At 38.1% G+C, this 22,341-nt stretch overlaps 1 protein-coding gene across 1 annotated transcript in view; it reads right to left on the reverse strand.

The window, feature by feature from the left end:
• KCNB2 (potassium voltage-gated channel subfamily B member 2) overlaps positions 1 to 11,348 on the reverse strand; it is a 23,998-nt gene extending 12,650 nt beyond the window's left edge. Inside the window, exon 1 of the mRNA XM_044066276.1 lies at positions 11,328 to 11,348. Coding sequence (XP_043922211.1) covers positions 11,328 to 11,348 — 21 coding nt within the window. The remainder of the gene's footprint in view (positions 1 to 11,327) is intronic.
• Between the last annotated feature and the right edge of the window lie 10,993 nt (positions 11,349 to 22,341).

The following is a 22,341-nucleotide window of genomic DNA, read 5'->3' on the forward strand; positions in this document are numbered from 1 at the left end:
CATTTATATTTAGATTCTTTTAATACTGAAATTATAAATGTCTTTAAAAAAGTTAGATTTGAAACTGGGACATTTAGTGGTGGCTGTGGCTCATAGCATCCAGAGGTCAAAATCAATGCTGTTGCACACGGATCAGGAACAGTGGAAACCTTATTCTTAGAATGTTTTAAAGAAAGTGAAAATGAATCAGAGCTCTTTATCCACAGGCCTATGACAATTGCATTTACATTTAGCATGAAGCAGTAGCTACTTGAGCACACAGATGGTAATGGCTGAATTTGTTACAGCAAGCTTCACTGAATGGTACTTCAATTAATCGAACACAGTAAAATGCTCCTTCACTGTCCACCAACATACTTACTCAAAGACTGCTGCCAAGTGTAAGCTGTATTTACCTCCAACAGTCACTGTTTCCCAAGTTGGTTATTTAAATAGGTTCATAGGTGTGTACTAGGTGAATGGCCCTGGAGCCTATATAAGCCTAGCCCAAGAAGATTCCCTGGCATCATGCCACCTAAAGTTAGTTCCCAGTGCCCCTGTCAAGCAAGGCCACTGAAGTGATCCCTAGGGTGAACTTCCTACTGCCCACCCACTCATCAAGATTTCTTTTGAAGAGGGCCAGTGAAGTGCTCTGCCTGACATGAATGGGAAGTTTGTTCTAGAGTATGGGAATTCTCAGGGTTAGGAACCTATCCCTCTAGCATGTTCTGTCTAGTGTGGTAATGAGGTTAAGGTCCCTGGAGCGTGTGGCATGGAGGGATTGTGATTTCTTTAGGTGTAGCATATCTAGCAGCTCTGGGTCAAACATGGCTTTGTAGGTCAAGTAGAGATTGCCTCTAAGTATGTGATAAGAGACAAAGTATAGCTGGAGTTTTCAAAAAAATTTCTAAACAGCAATGAGAAATACAAAAAGTTTGACATCAAAGGACCCCAGGAACTACAGAACCACAGTTGAGCTGTGGAGAAGTTGGGTAAAAAGGTATATACTGCTACCACCCTGTCTTTTAGGGTTATTAATTACCAAACCCACATGACCAGGTATGTTTTGGCCCTTCTTTCTCAGGTGGGCTAAGGTGATGTCTGACCTTCCTGATTCTGATGGGATGGCCTAAGCTCTCTCCCTGCTTGGGTCCACTTCCCAGGTTGCCTGTCACTCCATGAAATGTATCTGTGATGCAGCTGATGCCTCTTCCAGGGCTTCTGTGTTTGGTTCTGTGATGAGACATTATTCTTTGATATTTCTTTAGGCTTTGATGATATTAAAGCCAAGCTTTTGGATGCCCCTATGAATAGCAAAAATATTTTTGAGGCAGTGGCTGCTGACCTGTTTAAGGTCCTCCAGGATAAGGGTAAGGCCTTGCAGGAACTCAAACATATTTTTGTCCACCCTATTCCCAAATTCAAGAATTACCCTTCTAAGTCTTCTTTCACCCATAGACAGACTCACCCACCTCCTAAAGGTAAGAAGGGATCTAGGTGTATTCCTCCTACTAAATCCACTCAGACTCCTTCCTCTCAGAAGCCTTCCTTATAGGACAAGTCTGTCTTAATTTGATGCTTGGCCTTCCCTTCCCCTTGGCCAAATCCACCTGTCTCTTAACCTTTCTCTCACTCTTCCAAATTAGCATCAGATCACCTCAGACTGTTGGGTGCTGTCTATCATTTGTCAGAGGTATTTCATGGTTTGGAAATACCGTCCTCCATTTTCTTGCATTCTTTAACCTCCTGTGGAACAGCTTCCTCATTTCCCAGAAGTTCTGCAATCCCTTTTGGATCAGGGCACCATTCAGCTTGTTCTACCCACCCAGGTGGGAAAGGGGTTTTGACCGAATGTTTTTAGTTCTACCAAAAGAGGGTATATGGAGACTAATTATGAATCTTTTTTCTTTTCTATTCCTTTCTTAGCATCCCTTCTTTCCAGATGTCTCTTCAGACCCTGTTTCCTATTCTTCTTCCCCAGGCCTTTTTGGTTTCTGTAGACTTCAAAGATGCATACCTTCACATCTCCATTCACCCACTGTTCAGGAAATGTTTATGTTTCTCTGTTTCTTCCTCACATTTTCAGTTCTCTGCTTTGCTGTTTGACCTTTCTACTGCCCCAGGGGTTTTCATCAAATGCCTCTTTCTTGTCATTGCTTTCTGCAGGCTTCGGAGGGTACAGATTTTTCCCTATCTGGATGACCTGCTCATTTAAGCTCCTTCACCCAGTAGTCTTTTCTAGGGTGTCCAATTTACTACACAACCTGGGGTTCACCATAAATTTCAAGAAATCAGTCTAATGGTGGTTTGGTGGGGTTCAGGGACATACTACCCTGAACGGAGAGAATGGAGATCTTTAAGCGTTCTATCAGATAATGTAGCTTTACTTGTAAAAGCATCCTTCTGTCAACAAAATTGATTTGTTCTTTTGAGATCATCAAAGAGTATTCAGTTTGTTTTATTTTATGAATTATAGGACATTTTTATAAATAGCATAGTTATACTGATAGAAAATAAGGATTCTTGATGAGATGAATATCGTACATAGGTAGGTAATAGAGAATCTACTTTGTGCAATCCATCTTAAGTCACATAGTAACTCCTGGCCTGAATGTCTAAATCTGTGCAAGCCTAAAAAACAGTATTAACAAAGTAAAAGACAACAGTAATACAATAAATAGCAAAAAGGTCATAAGCAATCTAGAAAGCAAAGTTGCTGTTGTCAATCACATGTTGGTTGAAAGTTACAAAAGGAATGCCTAGCATAATATGCACAAAAATATAACTACAAACATACTGCTGTCAGAATACATTGTAATTGCTCTTATTTTTATGCACAGAAATTTGGGGACTGGGGGATTGCATAAAGCATTCAATTATTAATACCTTGTTAAACACAGTCATTTAAAATGAAATCTTACTTAGATGCTATTATTTAGTAATACAGTAATACTAAGTTTTGAAAGTTTATGCATTTTTCTGTTTTATCTAGGTTAATATGAGTTAACTGGTTAATCAGGCTGATCCACACATACCCTTTTCATCCATGGCCTACTCAGTCAACAGGATCCACAGGACTTCAACATCTACCAAAGCATATTTCACGGGTCTTGGAAGCATATTTAGTTTTTTATTGTAGGTACTGCTTCGGTGAAATCTTAAAATAAAAAACTGAGGCCTGAGATACATGTGCGTTTATTTTTTGTGGTGGGGGAAAAAAGTATATACATATATATATATATATATATATATACATTTATGCTATATGTATGCATTTTAACGTCTTTATTGAATTATCACATGACATAGGCGAACATATATTCACATAAGAGAAAGCAAACCATATTAACATGTTCAACTAGTTACACACATTATATATAACTTTTTTTGTATAACTGCCATCAATTTAAAATTACATAAAATGCTCAATTCCTACATTCTCTTAAATCTCATTCCTCCTCCAAAACATTATTCTGCATATATTGTTCCCACAATTTTCATTTTGTCTATGCAATTTGCTCCTATCTATTTCTGAAGATCCCACTTCCAGTTTTTTTTATCTCTGTTATGATATTCAGTACTTCAAATACAGTTGGTTTAGACTTTGATTTCCATTTTTTAGTAATTGCTTTTTCAGCAGCCACTGGAATTAAACTTATCAAGGCCTTACTATGTCTAGGCAATCCAGATCTTGTATCCCAGTTAAAAAAATTATTTCTTTAGTTAAACCTATTTACTCACCCAGTATTTCTGACCGAGTACTCTATAGGGAATTTTTAATTCTGCCAACTGATTACACTCCCAAAATATTTGTTCCCAGTTGCCTCTTGCTTCCCCATCATATCACCAAAATTTGCCAACTACCTAAGGAAAAATTCTTTGGAACCGTGTTTGGTGTATAAAAATACCTATGCAAACACTTCCAAGCAAAAATCCGAAATCTTCTAGACTTTGTTGCATACTTGGGAGGCATACATATGCTCTTCTATTTTTTCCTTATGAATTGCGTATCTAGTCTCTCTTCCCAGTATTTTCTAACCTTCTCTAATTGATTCCTATAGTACCTTGTTCTTTTGGAAGGATATTGACCGACCTTCCACCCTCTTCCCTTCCCAGATAAATTCATTCAATTCTTTATTCATTAATTATTGTTCATAAGTTCTCCTCTGGTTGATGGACATATGCATGACCTGTATATAAAACTAAAGGGACCAAAAACATTTTATTGTTTGTATCCTGCTATCCATATCCATAAACAAGAGCTTCCAGTTTCTCAGTTTTTGTATTATCTTTTGTTTAATCTCTTCTTACATATCCTTAGATGTCATAACAGAATCCTTTTAATACACAATCCTAAATACTTAATTTTATTGTGTTTCCATAAACATGGGTATTGCTGGACCAATTCATATGTGGGTAGATAGTTTACAGCTATAGCCTTTGTTTTATCTTCATTAACTGTATGTCTTGAAAAGACTTAAAATTGTCTCAGGATGTTCCACACACTGAAATATCCTTTTTTGGTTTTACCAGGTACAAAATAATATCGCCTGCAAATGAAGCTAACCTTTCTTGATCACCATATCAACTATAATCTTGAATTTCTGAGTTTCTTATTTTCTTTGCCAATAGCTCTAAATATAAAGCAAATAACATAGGGTAAACAGGACACTCCTGTCTGGTTCCTCTGTCCAGAAACAACTTGTTTGAGAGGAACCTTCCTACTTTAATTTTTGCCTCCATTCCCTCATATGTCCTCCAAATTAGCCTTAATATTTTATCAGGGATTTCAATTGTTTCCATTGCCCTACTCAAAAAATCTCAGCTTACTCTGTCATATGGTTTATCTGCATCAAGACAACACTAATAACATCAATATTCCCTTTCACTCTGCTCCTCTTGGATCATCGTTGTCCTATTAATGTTGTCAAATGTTTGCCTCCCCTCGAAAAAACACTGATCCATATTTATCAGTTTTGTCAACACCGTTACCATTCTTTTAGCTATTACAAGCATAAACACTTTACAATCATGATTTAAAATTGAAATGGGTCTACATGAAGCTGGGCTCGATGGGTCTTTACCGTCTTTAGGTATTACAGCCACTACAGCTTTCTTCCAGGATGTTGGTGCTTCCTCTCCTTTTCAAATACTGTTAAACAAAACCTTCCAGATCTTTATCACTTTCTTCCCTTCTACAGGAATACCATCTATTGTTGGAGACTTTCCTGCAGATTGATTGTACATCAATGTTTTTGTCTCATCTTCTCCTATCTTAACTATTAATTGTTGAGCCTCATCTCCCTCTCTCCTTGACATACTTAAGTCTTCCATAAATATTTCCATTTGTGTTTTCTCTTGATTATGGCATTTTTCTGCTTTATACACATTTTCATAACATTTCCAAGATATCTCTAATACCGCTAGAGGATCTCTGGTTATTTTTCTTATTATAGACTCCCTAAGTTCAGAAACAACCCTTTTAACATTCTTTTGCCCAAGTCATTGTGCTAAAGGTTTTGTGCTCTGGAGTTATTATGAAAAAATAGTTGTTTAATATCAATCTTTCTAAATTCATGAACAGTATCCAGATACTCCCTTATTTTCTTTTTTGCACTCTGTAGTTGCATCTCTTCTTGTTCTGTGAGAGTCCCTTTATTCTACAGTACTTTAACCTTTATCAGCCCCTAAGTAATTCCTGTTACTTCTTAACCATACCTCATTTTCTTTCCTGTCTACCATATTTTTAAACCCCATTTTCATTTTATCATACTCACTAGCTATAACATCTGAAGAAATGTCTATCTTCTCTGCTAATGCTTAAATAATTTCTACTACCATTCCTTAAATTCCTTTCTTTTTACAGGTAGGTGCGGAAGCACAAGTGCCTCATCTTTACTTAATTACTGTGCAGTTTTTCTAAGTTGTTATTGGCACATGATCTTAAATAGTTATTGGATTTTATCAAAGCTTTCAATTAAATACCCATGTTCTCCTGTGAAATATATTTTTTGTCAGTCTAGCACAGTTATTTTATTTTGGGGAATAATACATTCTCCAAGAGTTCCTACTCCAGTAGTATACTGAATTTACGTCTTCCATACCAAATATTTTCATATTTTTTTCAGAAATCTACCCTGTTTTATTATATTTTCCCTTCTAGGTCCCCAGATACATCCTAACTATTGCAAATCAAATTCCAGGCCTTACCTATGAGTAATATTCCCTGGTGAAAGCTGATGATTTCTGCCAAAATCTTTTTAACACTCCACAAAAACAGTTTTAGGTGGAATATAAATACATGCCAGTGTGATCTTCCACCCTTGCCAGTAGCCCCTTAATACCCCACATCTACCATTATTAATTTTTCCCTCTTGTATCAATATTGAGCTCCTCTAGCAATTAGTATAATTACAACCCTTTTCCTTTGTTACTGATACTCTGCTGAATATTCATCCGGAAATCCTTTATCAAATTGACATGCTCCAAATGTGTCTTGTAGCATTACTATTTGCACTCTGCATTTCTTAATATAACTCAGTATCCTTTCCTTTTTGTCTAAATCTGTGAGGTTATTCATGTTCCAAAATGATATGGATAGAGTTGCCATTATGATAAGAAGCTATTATTCCAACCTATTATATAGCACAGCTTTTTAAAATGTGTATTTCCAGTTTCTGTTTTACATGCATCTACTAATGTTTAGCAGATTGATCTTTTAGACTATTGTTTCTTGTCATCTCCATTTGAACATATATCACATTTTACAAGACTTTTTATTTCAATGAAACCCTCAAGAAAAATAAATAAATAAATAAATAAATAAAATAACTAAACATATTTTTGTGGTGGGAGAAAATATGTTGAACTTCTTCTTGAAAAGTATTGTTGTTTAATCTTTGAACAATTCTAGAGCTGCTGTTTCAGTTCCAGTCTGTGAGTAGCCACAAGGCAATATCCCCACTTCTGCCATGCCTGAAACCACGCTACTCTTTTGTAAACAGGCCATAGTTTTGTAGACACTTGTTATTATTGTGAAATTATTTTCTTAAATTAGTTTGCTATTGTAGAGTGACAGGTTGAAGCTATGTAGCATCAGTTTGATCATATCTGTCAACCATCTTTAATAATTTGAGAAAAACGGTGAGATTGCCTGAATTTTGTGGTGTGTTACCTTGTTTACACTGTTACATTTTTGACTTTTTGTTGCCTTCTATAAACATAAATTCAATCAAATGGATTTTGTTAGCACTGTTGCTTATGTGACATGGTTTAACTGTTCAGAGGTATGACAGGAGTTATAATGAGCAGACCGATAAGCATGATGAACGTGTTTAGTGGAGTAATACTAGATCTGTTGTCGCTTCATAGAGATTAGTATCATGCTTTTTTCTGCAGGGAAACTTATTATGTCTTGATTTCTTGGTTTTGTTTTACTTTTTTTAGTTTCAATTCATTTTATTTATCACTTTCTAACCAGGCAAGTGGGCTGATCAATGGACAAACTTTAGCCATGACCTGTGCCACAAGGGTAGGAGCAACTGTATTATTCTGCATGTGTTTGTGTGTGTCTCCCCTCCACACACTCTCTTTCTGTCTTTATATATACATATATACAAATTTATAAGCATATATAAATGTTTTTGAGTATATGGCAAGTGGTTGAAATGACAAACATTTGAATACACAGTAATTAAACAAATGTTATTGAAACCCAATGAGACACACACACACACACACACACACACACACACACACACACACACACACACACACACACACACACACACACACACACACACAGAAAAAATTCAAAATGTTTCTTACTGTCACTTACATATGGCAACTCAGAGATCACACTAGATTGGGGAAAGGACAAATTCCCAATACCCAGTGTATAGCAATCTCTCACATGCAATGTGCAGGTAATGTGTGATCACTTCACATTTAATCTCTTTTGGAAAAGCACCAACATGTTGCACAAAATTCAATTATATTCCACAACCAAAAATCTCAGCAATGCTATCATGCTGTTTCTCAAAGTGGGAATTTTTATTAGCAGACAAAAAAGACCACAGTTTCACTTAAAAGACAAGTTTGTCAATACAGTAATAATCAAAGTAGTGAAACATCTTACTATCATGTATACAAATCATGTGATAAAAAAAATAAAACATTATGTAAGCAAATGATGTAAAGGATGGCTTCATGATATACAACAACCATGATGCTATTATCTATTATATTTAGTAAAAATTGTAAGAAAATTAATAATTGATAAACTCCACTAGAATACATATTCTTGCAAAAATGTGCAAATTGGTATGTATAGAAATGGTAAAATCTAACTGATCAATTTTAAATCATGTTTAAATAACAATGAATGGTTAATATGTTTATAAAGATGAAGAAATGCTTTATTATGTTTCTTCATTCAAACCTGGCTGTTTAAACACACCAAGATTAACTATTCATTTCTTTCAGTCTTGTCTAACATACTTCTGTATATCAGAGAAAGCCTGACCCATTACCCTTTGTATGCCAATAAAAGAAAAACGGCATTCACATGAATAAATAAATGTCAATATAAAGCAATATGGGTCAGTCAACATCTTATATCACTAAGGAGGAACAATATATGGTACTCTCATGGTCTGAAGTCTCTCCAACATAAAATGTCCTGCATGAACACACTGCTAAATAAATCAACCAATCAGTATCACTAGTGCTCAAATATCCAGTCTTTTAACTGCAGGTGGTATAAACAGGGAAAAAGGCTACTTTTTCTACAATGCTCCAAAAGTAAACAGAAATCCGATGTAAAGATAATAAAATCCTACAAATAAACTCAATGTCTTTGGGCTTTTCCCGGTTAGGGGTCGCCACAGTGGAACTCCGGTCCACTAATGGTTGACAGTAGAGTTTTACGTGCTGGCTTGCCGGGCCTAATGCACAACCTTCAATGAAGGAACGCCCATTCACGCATGTCGTCACACAGAAGACGCTCTGAGAATTGAATGGGCAACGTCTAACTGTGAGGCAACAATGCGACCGCAGCACCACCACCGCAGTAATAAATTCAATAACAAAACAAAAAAAAGTGGTAATATCTAAGTGCTATAATGCTCTCTAGGTAGGCATTTTAGGAAACTAATGGACATTTCAGGGGTTATGTTGTGCTTCCCAAAACCTCTGGATGTGTGTTATTTACTTATAATACCAACTTCTGGGGAAATTGTTTATATATATATATATATATATATATATATATATATATATATATATATATATATATATATATCTGACATTTCTTTTGTTATTTGAAACTGGCCTCCTGGCAGGCACCATAAGTTTTTATATGTACTACTGTATGAAATGAATTTGGCATCCCAATAAAGGAGTGATTACTTTTATACATTCCCTTCTTCCCTAAAGAAAGATTATTGGCAAGGGAGAGCTAGTGACAGAATTTGGTTGGATTGTGCTGCTCTTTTCTTTGGAGCTCACAATTAACATTTATGATACATAACAATACTATTAGAGTAGGATATTTGCAGGCAGACAATTTTACTTTCCTTATATGATACAAATTAAATATGTACTTCACTGTACCACATAATGACAAATAACAAAGCACCTTAGTGGTATGACAGCATAATGAATGGTCTATAGGTCTGTCAATGTAGTTTGGAAGCAAATGGGTTGGCTGTCACCTGGAGAAGGAAAGAATATATATCAAAAGGGATAGGGGTCATCAATATGTTCATATGGAGTCTCAAAAACAGATGATTTAGGGTACTTCCCTCACTGGCAACTGGTACAATGGCAACTTGCTTTACACTCATCCTGGGAAAACTATAGCAATTGCATTTGGAAGTAAACTAAGACTTAACACCCTGTCAAACAGCAAGTCTGTGAAACACCGAGATAACTCTCCCCTTCAAAATATAGTCTCATTAAATATCTAGGGATAATCCGTGAGCCCAAATAAGCAATACTGGACATAACAGTACTTACCAATGCAATGTACATAGTCACCTTGATGTCATTTGATGCACACACTATAGCCTAATCTGACATGTTAGGGAGGTCATTGTGTTGAGAATCTTCATTGCTCATAATGAACAATTAATTTGGTATCTAGAAAGCAGGACTGACTGTTCCTTGTCTTTTTTCTCCTCCTTATGTAACCTAAGATGACTGCATAAACTTCAGAAGAAAATGACAAGATATATTTGTACTGCACCTTCCAAGGAACAATGCTGTAAAGTACTGATCAAACTGCACTGTTTCCTGTCTTACCAAATGAACTGATATTATATCTCTAAAATTCAAGGAAGCTGCTTGTCCTCAATCACTTCCTGCCATTAAACTGTCATAATACACAGGATTCTGACATGTCTCACCCTTAACATCCACCATGACACACAGGACTTTGACATGTCTCATCCTTCACAACTGCCATGATACACAGGATTCTGACACATCTCACCCTTCACATCTGCCATGATATATAGGACTCTGACATGTCTCATCCTTCACATCTGCCATGGCACACAGGACTCTGACATATCTCATCCTTTACAACTGCCATGATACACAGGATTCTGACACGTCTCACCCTTCACATCCGCCATGATATACAGGACTCTGACATGTCTCATCCTTCACATCTGCCATGACATACAGGACTCTGAAATGTCTCATCCTTTACAACTGCCATGATGCACAGGATTTGACATGTCTCACCCTTCACATTTGCCATGATATACAGGACTCTGACATGTCTCACCCTTAACATCTGCCATGACACACAGGACTCTGACATGTCTCAATTTTCATAACTGCCATGATACACAGGATTCTGACACATCTCACCCTTCACATCCACCATGATATACAGGACTCTGACACGTCTCATCCTTCACATCTGCCATGACACACAGGACTCTGACATGTCTCATCCTTCACAACTGCGATGATACACAGGATTCTGACAGGTCTCACCCTTCACAACTGCTATGATACACAGGATTCTGACATGTCTCACCCTTCACATCTGCCATGACACACAGGACTCTGGCATGTCTCATCCTTCACAACTGCCATGATACACAGGATTCTGACATGTCTCACCCTTCACATTCGCCATGATACACAGGACTCTGACATTTGTCTCACCCTTCACAACTGTGATTATACACAGGATTCTGATACATCTCTCCCTTCACAGCTGCCATGATACACAGGATTCTGACATGTCTCACCCTTCACATCCGCCATGATACACAGGACTCTGACATGTCTCACCCTTCACAACTGCCATGGTACACAAAATTCTGACATACCTCACCCTTCACAGCGGCCATGATACACAAGATTCTGACAGGCCTCACTCTTCAAAGCTGCCATGATACATAGGACTCTGATATGTCTAGGGACTGCCATGATACACAGGATTCTGAAATGTCTCACCTTTCTTAATTGCCATGATACACAGAACTCTGACATACATCTCACCCTTCACAACTGCCACAATCCACAGGATTCTGGCATACATATCAGCCCTCACAACTGCCATGATACAAAGGACTCTGACATGTTTCACCCTTCGCAACTGCCAAGATACACAGGATTCTAAAATGTCTCACCTTTCACAATAGCCATGATACACAGGACTCTGACATACATCTCACCCTTCACAACTGCCACGATCCACAAGATTCTGACATACATATCACGCCTTACAACTGCCATGATACAAAGGACTCTGACATGTTTCACCCTTCGCATCTGCCATGATACACAGGATTCTGACATGTCTCATTCTTCACAACTGCCATGATACACAGGATTCTGTAGTCTTACCCTTCACATTTGCTACAATGCATAGGTTTCTGACAGGTCTCAGCCTTCACGACTGCTATGATACACAGGATACTTACAGGTCTCACCCTTCACAATTGCCATGATGCACAGGATTCTAACAGGTCTCATCCTTTGCGACTGCCATGATAAACAAGATTCTGACATGCGTTTCACCCTTCACAACTGTCGTGGAACACAGGACTCTGACAGATCTCAACAGCTGCCATGATGCATAAGATTCTAACAGGTCTCACCTTTCACAACTGCCATGATACACAGTTTTCTGACATGTCTCAGTCTACACAACTGCCATGATACACAGGATTCTAAAATGTCTCAGTTTTCATAATCACCATGATACACATGTCTCTGACATACGTCTCACCCTTCATAGCTGCCATGATACACAGGATTCTGACATGTCTCATCCTTCACAACTGCCATTAAACACAGAATTCTAACATGTCTCACCCTTCACATTTGCTATGATGCACAGGTTTCTGACAGGTCCCAGCCTTCATGACTGCTATGATACACAGGATTCGGACATGTCTCATCCTTTGCAACTGCCATGATAAACAAGATTCTGACATATATTTCACCCTTCACAACTGCCATTAAACACAGGACTCTGACAGATCTCGCCCTTCACAAATGCCATGATACACTGGTTTCTGACATGTTGCAGCCTTGACAACTGCTATGATACACAGGATTCTGACAGGTCTCATCCTTCACAACTGCAATGATACACGTGTATGACATATGTCTCACCCTTCACAGCTGCCATTATACACACAACTCTGACGTGTCAGTTTTTCGCAACTGCCATGATACACAGGATTCTGACAGGTCTCATCCTTCACAACTGCCGTGATACACAGGACTCTGAAATGTCTCACCTTTCATAATTACCATGATACACAGGACTCTGACATACATCTCCCCCTTAACAGCTGCCATGATATACACGACTCTGACATGTCTCACCCTTCACAACTGCCATGATACACAGGATTCTGACATACGTCTCACCCTTCATGACTGCCATGATACATAGGATTCTGAAATGTCTCACCCTACACAACTGTCATGATCCACATGACTCTGACGTACATCTCACCCTTCACAATTGCCATAATACACAGGACTCTGACACATTTCACCCTTCACAACTGCCATGATACGCAATATTCTGACATATGTCTTACCCATCATAATTGCCATGATACACAGGATTCTGACACATCTCACTCTTCACAACTGCCATGATGCACAGGATTCTGACATGTCTCACCCTTCACATTTGCTATGATGCACAGGTTTCTGATAGTCTCAGCCATCACGACTGCTATGATACACAAGATACTGACAGATCTCAGCCTTCACAACTACAATGATACACAGGTTTGTGACATGTCTCAACCTTCACAACTGCCATGGTACACAGGTTTCTGACATATCTCATCCTTCATAACTGCCATGATGCACAAAATTCTGGCACTTCCTGCATTCCACCTTTAAGCTTGGTAGGCTATAGTCACTTTCACAGACCTTTTTGCATAGAGTCCCACATCTGTGCAACTCAGTGCTTCACTTGCCAAGCAGTCTTAATCCATCCACATTTAAAACTCTACACTCCAAAAATGCCTGTTACTGAGAACTACTCTAGCTCTGTCTTCCACAAGATTAATCAAGTAATAAATCTCACTGGAATTTATAATACAATGCATTTTACATATCATGTTGAGTCAAATACTTCATGCCACACACTCAAGCAAGATTTCTTGATATTGTTCAATTTACTTACTTTAAAAAGTGATTAGATTTTTTTTTGCAAAAAAAAACATTGCAAAATTTTTGTTGAAGGTTTGTATCTGTGGCATGGTCTGTTGTGCCATACTACATGTGGTTCATTTTAATGGCATTCAATGTGCATAAGTTCTAGATAAATATACACCTGTTTTAACTTTTGAAATATATATTTATCCTTGTCCCAAGGGACTTGCCTCCTCCAAGAAGTGTTTCTAAATAGATATTAGCATCAATCCCTAAACATTAATGTCTGCCTGATGCAGTTATATGGACTGCCTTTTCCTTAGTACCTGTCAGATTCACCCAAAGGCTCTCACTCACTGTACCTTACTGTTCCACTTACTGTGTGACAGACAAAGTTATTGGGCAGGGCAAGTGCCATACAGCCCCTTTGGTCGCTGACCTAATCAGCCCATTTGTTCCTCCTCAGATGACAGTTGGGTGTTGAGGGGGGTAGTCTGTCAATCCTGCAGACCCCTCCCCTGCTCAGATTTAACTTATTCCAAGTGGCAGTTTGCAAGATCCACAACTGCTGCTCAGAACATGTTTGCTGCCACATGTGCCAAACATATGTCTATGTGGTTCACTGCTGTGTAGTGTGGGCTTACCATGCTGTTTCCTATAAGTGATACATCTACATTACTTTTAAGTGTCGCCAGTACAGTGAAGTAAACTTTCCCCTTCTGCCATGATGAATGAGTCACCATTGATTACTCACTTAAACCATCCCCCGCCAAGCCTCCCCAGTACCCATGATGCATATCAAATAAGGGTCATCTGTACTGCAGTCAGACCTTTATCACTCTATGCCATGGGGCCAAGCAACCTTGTGCTTTTGCTTTTTAATACGTTATCTGGCCTTGTCTGAAGTGATTCATCTTCAGCATAAAATTCTTTTTGGGGATATCTAATATCAGTGTCCAATATCAACTGCACTACTGACACCCTGTACCTGCATTGTATTGACGCTCTGCATGAGTGAATTAAACTTGATGAAAAAGGTAACCGAGTTGCATTGTGCATCTGTGTTTTATCAATATTTTACTATATGAGTGTGACTGTAACTCTTCATACTCCTGGCTTAGGCCGTGGCTTTAAATGTTGTATTCCAAGATAAGAGCAGGTGTCTATGTAAGAAAATAAGTAGATGAACAAACAAGCAGCACCATTTCTTATCAGGTGACATTTTATCTTTTAAAGAATGTAAGGCTTTCTGAACTGAAATGCAATACTTGAAGATTACATTGAATTACTGAAATCATTAGCACTAAATGGATCACAAAAGCAGGCATATGTACTGTCTTGTGAAATGTCTTTTTAAGCAAATACACTCTGTGATATCAATTCTAGACTTTAAATAATTGAAGATATAGTTCATTAAATGTCTCTCATTGCGATATTCATCAGGCACCTCAGCTGTTTTTTAATACAGGACATGTTCATAGGTTCATAGATTATTACTAAGCTAACTGCCCTTGTGAGTCATTTTAAGCCTAGCCAATTATCCCTTGTGAGGCTCAAACCCTGCACTTTGTGTTTGTAAGACAAACACCCTATCCATTAGGCCATCCTTGACCTTTTTATATAGCAAATTACTACAAACTAAAGAAAGTTTGAATGTGACAGATTATCATAAAGCAGCCACAAATACTGCTGAAAAAAGCATGGCAGCTATTTAAAAGAGCATGTCTTTTAATTAACAAACATATGCATTCCAATCAACATGCAAGCAAACTCGTAATTAACATGATGTGTACAAAGTAGAACTGGGAGAGTACATGGTACAAGTTTAGAATGTGCATCATAAGCGATTTAGACTCAACTCAAGTGATGAATTACACATTTGAAGTATGTTGTGCGCCTTTTGTAGATGGAACTTGGGAATGCAAAGAAGAATGCTACTGAACCCCTAGTGAATGGTTGGGGCAAAACCAATGGTAAAAAAAAACAAAAACAAAAAAAAAAAAAACAAACAAAAAACCCCCACATTACATGAAAACCTAGGCACTAATAAATAAAAACCTAAAAACCATCCTACATTAAAGCATGACGGAACCCTGTGAAATTAGTTTCCTTTTTTGATGTACTGTATGTTGATGTATTGGGTTATGCTAGTGATGTCATGACTGGTTGACATGTTTTGGTCACTGTTTCATGTGGCACACAAGTAACATGATGACTAAATGACTAATTTATATATATATATATATATATATATATATATATATATATATATATATATATATATATATATATAGATATATGTGTGTCTATGTTTGTGTTCATTGAAGAGGTTCACAAGACCCTTTCACTCCCAGAAGTGGTCAAGTGTTCTTGTCCCCCAGCCAAAACAATGATTTGTTTAAATGTGGTAACATAATCAGTGCATTACAGGTAATAAATAATTAGATAAAGGTGAAAAGTGAACTCTTTATGAACAAAGATTTTGTTTACTCCTGTTAATGCAGTACTAGATCATGAGTAAATAAATACTTTAATATGTCCTAGGAGTTAAACTGTTACAGCCTGGCAGCCAGAGCAGCTCCCTTGCACTCCTGGATTAATTTCTCCAGCAAGCCCAATAATTTTGCACCTCTGATCCTGTCAGCAGTAATAGTTCTTGCCTTCTCCTCCCCTCAAGTTACTGAGTTGAGTTCCTAGCAGCTCCACTCATGCAAACTATATGAGCCTCCACTTCTTGTCTCCCTTCCTGTTAGTGACTGGAGTTCCTAGCCTCTCCTGACTTCCCTTTTTTTTAGAGATCAGAATTGATGGAATCCCTTCTCTCAGTTTGTCAGAGACTGAAATCTCAGATATTAATGATAGGTGAACCAGACCATCCTTCTCACCTAATCTGGTGGCAACAAAAGCATCCTGCCTCTCCCTTACATATTCGGTGGAGATCACAGAACCATGCCTACCTCTTTATCAACAGCACCTGTGAACATAGCAACTTGCTTATACTTACTGACATCCCAGAGAAGATTGGTGTATTTTATCCTGACTTGTATTTCTGAAGGACTGGTGCATTTTTCAGCCAGTCTCTTACGCGTCAGTCCTAAATCTCTCACCTCAGTATGCCATGCCATACAACTAAAATCAACTAATCATTTGTTTATTAGTGATATGCCTCAGGATAAAACCTGCTAGATTGGAATATGTTTCCCAATAACCCACATTGATTACAAAGGATTAAGGGGTAGCCAAGGGGTAGCTTATTCGCTTAAGCAATTTGACCACTGACCAAGATACCTTTTTGAAGGAAATGGGTGAACTTAGAACCTTTTTTATGGCTAGAGGCTATGATCAATCATAGTTGAGTAATATAGAAAGTGAGGTGTTGATACTTAGTCACCACAGTGTGACCTACTTTAAGTACATAATGACAAATTGGGCTTGGTAGGTGTAGCTCTGCAAATATTGAATCAAGGCACGAAGCAGGGCATTTTTTAGCTTTCCCTTTGCCCATCTCAAACGAGATGTGGCTAATTAAAAATATAATTGTTGAAAATTGGAAAATCCTTTCTGGAAATGTGGATTTGGTCCAAGTTATAGGCAACAGGCCAGTTTTCACTTTTAAAAAATTATGTAAAATCAAGTCTATTTTAGAAAACAAAAACTTGGGTAGAAGTGAAAAAAATGAATTCCACTGTATTAGGTACTTTCTCTTGTGGGCATTGCAAACAGTGCAGGTTCAGTACCGACTCATCTTCTGTTGAGTTCAAGCATTTGAAATGGGATGTGTGAGCCAGGGATAGATATACCTGTCAAAGTAAATGTGTGGTCTACACAGCAAATTGTGATTCTTGTAATAGTTTTTATATTGGAAAAACTATTAGAACTGCAAGTAGAAGGATTTATGAGCACAAATTATCTATAAAGAAAATGGATTCCAGCAATGCCTTGGCTGGGCATGCTTTGATATGTCCAGAATTTAAGAAGTTTTCTTTTTCAGTCTTGGATAAAATAGATGACAGTTTTTTTGTCAGGGGACTTTAAGACCTTATTAGAATGCCAAGAATCAGCATGGCAAATTAGACTTGAGGTAGACTGTACACCAAGAATTAATGACGCTATAAATATAAAATGTTTTTTACAGCTTCAGAAAGTTATTTAGATTGATTATATTGAAATTTTGACAAAGACACTTGTTTGTACATATAATGTTTTATATTCTGATGATTTTATTTATTTGGTTGGTTGATTGACATCATGTGATGATTATGTATTATATTTAAATGTATGAAGGGAGAGTGGCTTTATTTTCTGAAGAAGTTCTAAATTATATTAAAAAGAATGAAAGATCTAAAAGTTTTGTCTGTGACGAGGTCTTAGTTTGGTAATTTGGACTTCATTTTTGAATTTTCCAACTTGTGATACAAAAGAATGTAGACATATGATCAAAAAGTGAACAAGTAAGGAGATATGAAAGTACAGACTGTTAAAATACAGTGCAGTAATAATAACTGCCCAACCATGGCTGATGTGGGATTTACCCCCAACTTGTGCTGCTTCCATAAGGGTGAAGTGTCACCAGGAGGACATAAATTCTGCATAAAATACAATAATGATTGTCATTATTACCCTTATACATGGATTAATCTGGTACCTTTTTGTTTTTAAATACCCTGTTATGTAATATAGCTGTAATACCTGGCCTATGTGGGAGTTATCTAGAATTTACTCCTGAATGACCAGGTACGATCCTAAGGGCAAAGCCTGAAGAGTTAAACTCTTATACCAGCATTGAGTAATGAACTTCTACTTAACCCATATATTACAGCTGAGTTACCCCACTTTGAAATTTTCAAGTTTTGTGGCATTTATTTGCTTCCCCAAGCCATTCAGGTTCCAAGAATGTGATCATGTATGCTGCAGTAAATTCATAATTCAAAATAAGTATGTGAGTCATATACTGTGATGAAGTTGAGCTTGACATAAATTTGACAATATTTTAAAGGTTACTTATTCAAGTTTGGAAGTCAAAACATGAATACTGAGATTGAGTACTACAGCATGAAGTGGGCAACGACCAGAGTTTGTGTGAAACTCAGCATGCATATTTCACTTAAAACACGTACAAAACTTTCCGTTTAATGCAAAAAAGAAACTTGAAAAATGAGTCTCATAATGTTTCCAGTTCTAATACTTCAGCAGAAAGCTATGCAGCTCATGATGATAAAACAGCTGAGGGTTATGCAATACTAATATAGGTGTGAGTGTGTGCATGAGTGTGTGGTGTGGAAGAGCTACTGCAGGGCTACCCACCCAGTGGTGTAAAGCTTGTATCTAGATGATTGTATCTGGTGAAATGACACCCTGTGCCCATGTGCAAAAATGAGAGAAAGGGTTTGTGGATGGTTGGATGATTATGCAATATTAACCACTAGAAAGACACAATATAATACAACCACATATCTATTCTACAGTCCTTGCACATGCTGTTTTGAGGTGCTGCCATTCTTCTTCAACTTCACCAATTTCCTCCTTTTCTTAGGGTGCTAGAGCCCTGAATAATTCCAGTCATTATCCAGGTTTTCAGCCTGGTGTCTGTTGACCATAGAGCCTTCTCTGAAGACTCCTTGCAGCTGATTGTGGCAACCAGTGCATGCTGTGGGCTGACTGTTTCACTAGGGATAACATTGCAATCATTGATTCTACCGTAGTGCCCTTTTCTTACAAGGGAGAAGTCTACCTGAGTTGTATGCTGGCCACTCTTGTATGTGATCTTGTGGCTGTCTCTCTTTCTGAGCTATGTGTTAACTACTATCAAGCCATTTGCCATAAAGAAGTCTAGAATGGCCTCTCCTTCCTTCTTTATTCCTGTTGCCCCACCCATGTAGACCCAGGCAGTCCTCATATCCTGTTCTGTCTGTCCTGATATGTGCATTCAAGTCACTCAACTAGACACTGGCCGGCCAGCTTACTGGCCAATACATACACCCCTCCCACCATTAGCACCAAATCACCTAGTTCCATATTTTACACCATCAAGTGGCTAGCCCTGCCACAGCATGCAATCTGTGATCCATGTTCTCCTATCCTGAGGATAATGCACACCACAGAAGATGCCCAAAGCAGTTGGTCTGTACAACTGTTTCCCCTATACGGCACCATGTAGAATCTGTGCTGCTGGTCTGTACAACTCTTTCCCCTATAAGTCTCCATTCATTAGTGAGTTTGAGATGGAAACCTTCAGCATGTTTTTTGAAGGCAGGAAGAACCCCACAGAGACACAGGGAGAACATGTAAACTCCAAACAGGCATTGGTTGGAGGTCAGGATCGAACCTTGTGCTTTGTGCATGGGGAAGCAAAGACCTTAACCATTATGCCAACTGGTCTCTCATTCATATGAATGTGAAACTGTATCAGGTTGCAAGGCAAAGACAGAAAGATAAAGAAGATAGTAAGACACCCTTCATAAGGGATGCCAGTAGTAACCTGGTCACCAGTCCACAGGACATCAAAGAAAGATGGAAGGAGTACTATCAGCATCTTCTGAATGAAGAAAATCCCATAGAAGCTATACTGCCCCAGAAAAAGCCTACGAGAATAAGAGGAACCCACCACAGAAGAAGTAAAGATAGCACTAAAGAAAATGAAGTCAGGGAAAGCAGCAGGCTCAGATGAGGTCACAGCAGATATGATAAAGATGCTGGGTGAGATAGGGGAAAAATGGCTCCTGAGGGTACTCATGCCAGTGTAGAAGAACAAAGACGACATCCACAACTGTGGGGAGTATAGAGGCATCAAACTCCTATCACATTGCATGAAATTTCTGGAGACAGTGACTGATAAATGGATATGCAGAGTAGTAGAAAGTAAGATTGGAAATGAGCAGTTTGGATTCAAATCAGGATGCAGCACAAGTGACCCATTGTTTGCAGTGAGACAGATAGTTGAGAAGAAGCTAGAGATGAGCAAAGAGTCCAATTGGGCATTCCTAGACTTGGAGAAAGCACATGACAAGCTCCCAAGAAAGCTGATATGGGCAGTACTGCTGTGGATTAAAGTCCCAGAAATACTGGTAGAATTAGGTCAGGGTATGTATAATGACCCAATGACTCAAGTATGAACAGTGTTTAGCCTCACAGAGGGGTTCCCAGTGGGAGTGGGTGTGTACCAGGGTTCAGCTCTGAGCCCACTGCTGTTCATACTGGTGATGGATTACATTAGAAAACAGGTTGGAGGGGTTGGATCAACAAAGTTGCTGTATGTAGATGATGTGGTATTACAGGTAGACTCTGAGCAAGAACTTCAGCAAAGAATAAGGTAATTGAATGCAAAACTGAAGGTGCATGTTTGAAACTAAGCATAGATAAGACAGTGGTAATGGCAGCAAACTGGGGAAAGCATAAGAAGTTGAGAATTGAGATAGAAGGGAACATAGTGGAATAGGTAAATAGCTTCAAGTTTCTGAGAGGGGTGCTTGAGGAGAAGGGAAGTCTGAATGAAGAGGTCAAAGCTAGAATCAGCAGCCAACTGGCATAGAGTCTCAGGTGTAGTCTATGACAGAAGAATGACAAAGAAGCTGAAAAGCAAGGTGTACAAGACAGTGGTGTGACCAGTACTACTGTATGGCATGGAATCCTGGGCAGTTAAGGCAGAGCAGATGAGGAAGCTAGAGGTGATCGAAACAAAATCCCTGAGAAGGCTGATAGGATGCACACTGTGGGACAGATGAAGAAATGAGAACATAAGAGCAGAAGCCAAAGTAGCTCCAATTGCAAAAAAGATCAAAGAGATCAGATTACAGTGGCCTGGACATGTGCAGAAAAGTAGAAGACAGTCTGGTGAAGAAAATTTGGGACAGACAGGAAGAAAGTAAGAGGAAATGAGGACGTCCAGCAAAGAGGTGGATGGATTGTGTGAAAAAAGATCTGCGACAGTCAGGCATGAGTGTCACAGAAGGCAGGAGTGTGGCACTGAATCGAGAGGGTTGGCAAAAGTTAACATGATACCCCGACCCCATGTAGAAAAATGGGGAGAAGGGGGCTGATGATGATGATGATAATAATGATTTCATAAATGAATGCAAGTTTCTGTTTCAAATCAATTTTCTCTTACTAACTAGGCACTGTGCATGACAAAATCACTTAAGACTTGTGATCCTTCTTTGGGAGTAGATCTTTATTCTTCATACTATAAATCTGGGGTAAAATAAGCTTGTGGAAGTCCACAGAACTGAAATCACAAATAAACTCTTGTCAAACCTAAGGATAGAACATAAGCAATCAATGGCAATTTAAACCAGTGTCCCATCTGCCCAAGCTGGTGGTAGAATAAGCAGATGTTAAATATCCTATAGCAACTTTCAAAAAGTGTAAAGATGAATAGTTATTAACATATTTCCAACAACTTAAACATCACTTCATTCTTTAACTTGTTAATTTAAATTTATATTCATTGCAAAATATTATGACAAAAGAAATACATTCACATAAACCATAAAATACATAAACCAAAAAAAACATTCTAAAGACATGCTTCTGGAGCATTTCTCCCCTGCCTCTGCTGAAAACAGGATCTGTGGAACCTAGTCGGACTTTCTCGGTCAACAAATGTTAAATAAAATAAATAAATAAATAAATAAAAAATAAAACTGCCCTTTTTTCATTCTTCTTAAAAACTCGGGCCCATTTTGTTCTCCGAATCACCATGTTTTATTTTTCTACTAC

The sequence above is a fragment of the Protopterus annectens genome, chromosome 3.part1 (genome assembly GCF_019279795.1).
Source record: "Protopterus annectens isolate FY-2018-M chromosome 3.part1, PAN1.0, whole genome shotgun sequence".
Classification (NCBI taxonomy): Eukaryota; Metazoa; Chordata; order Ceratodontiformes; family Protopteridae; genus Protopterus; species Protopterus annectens.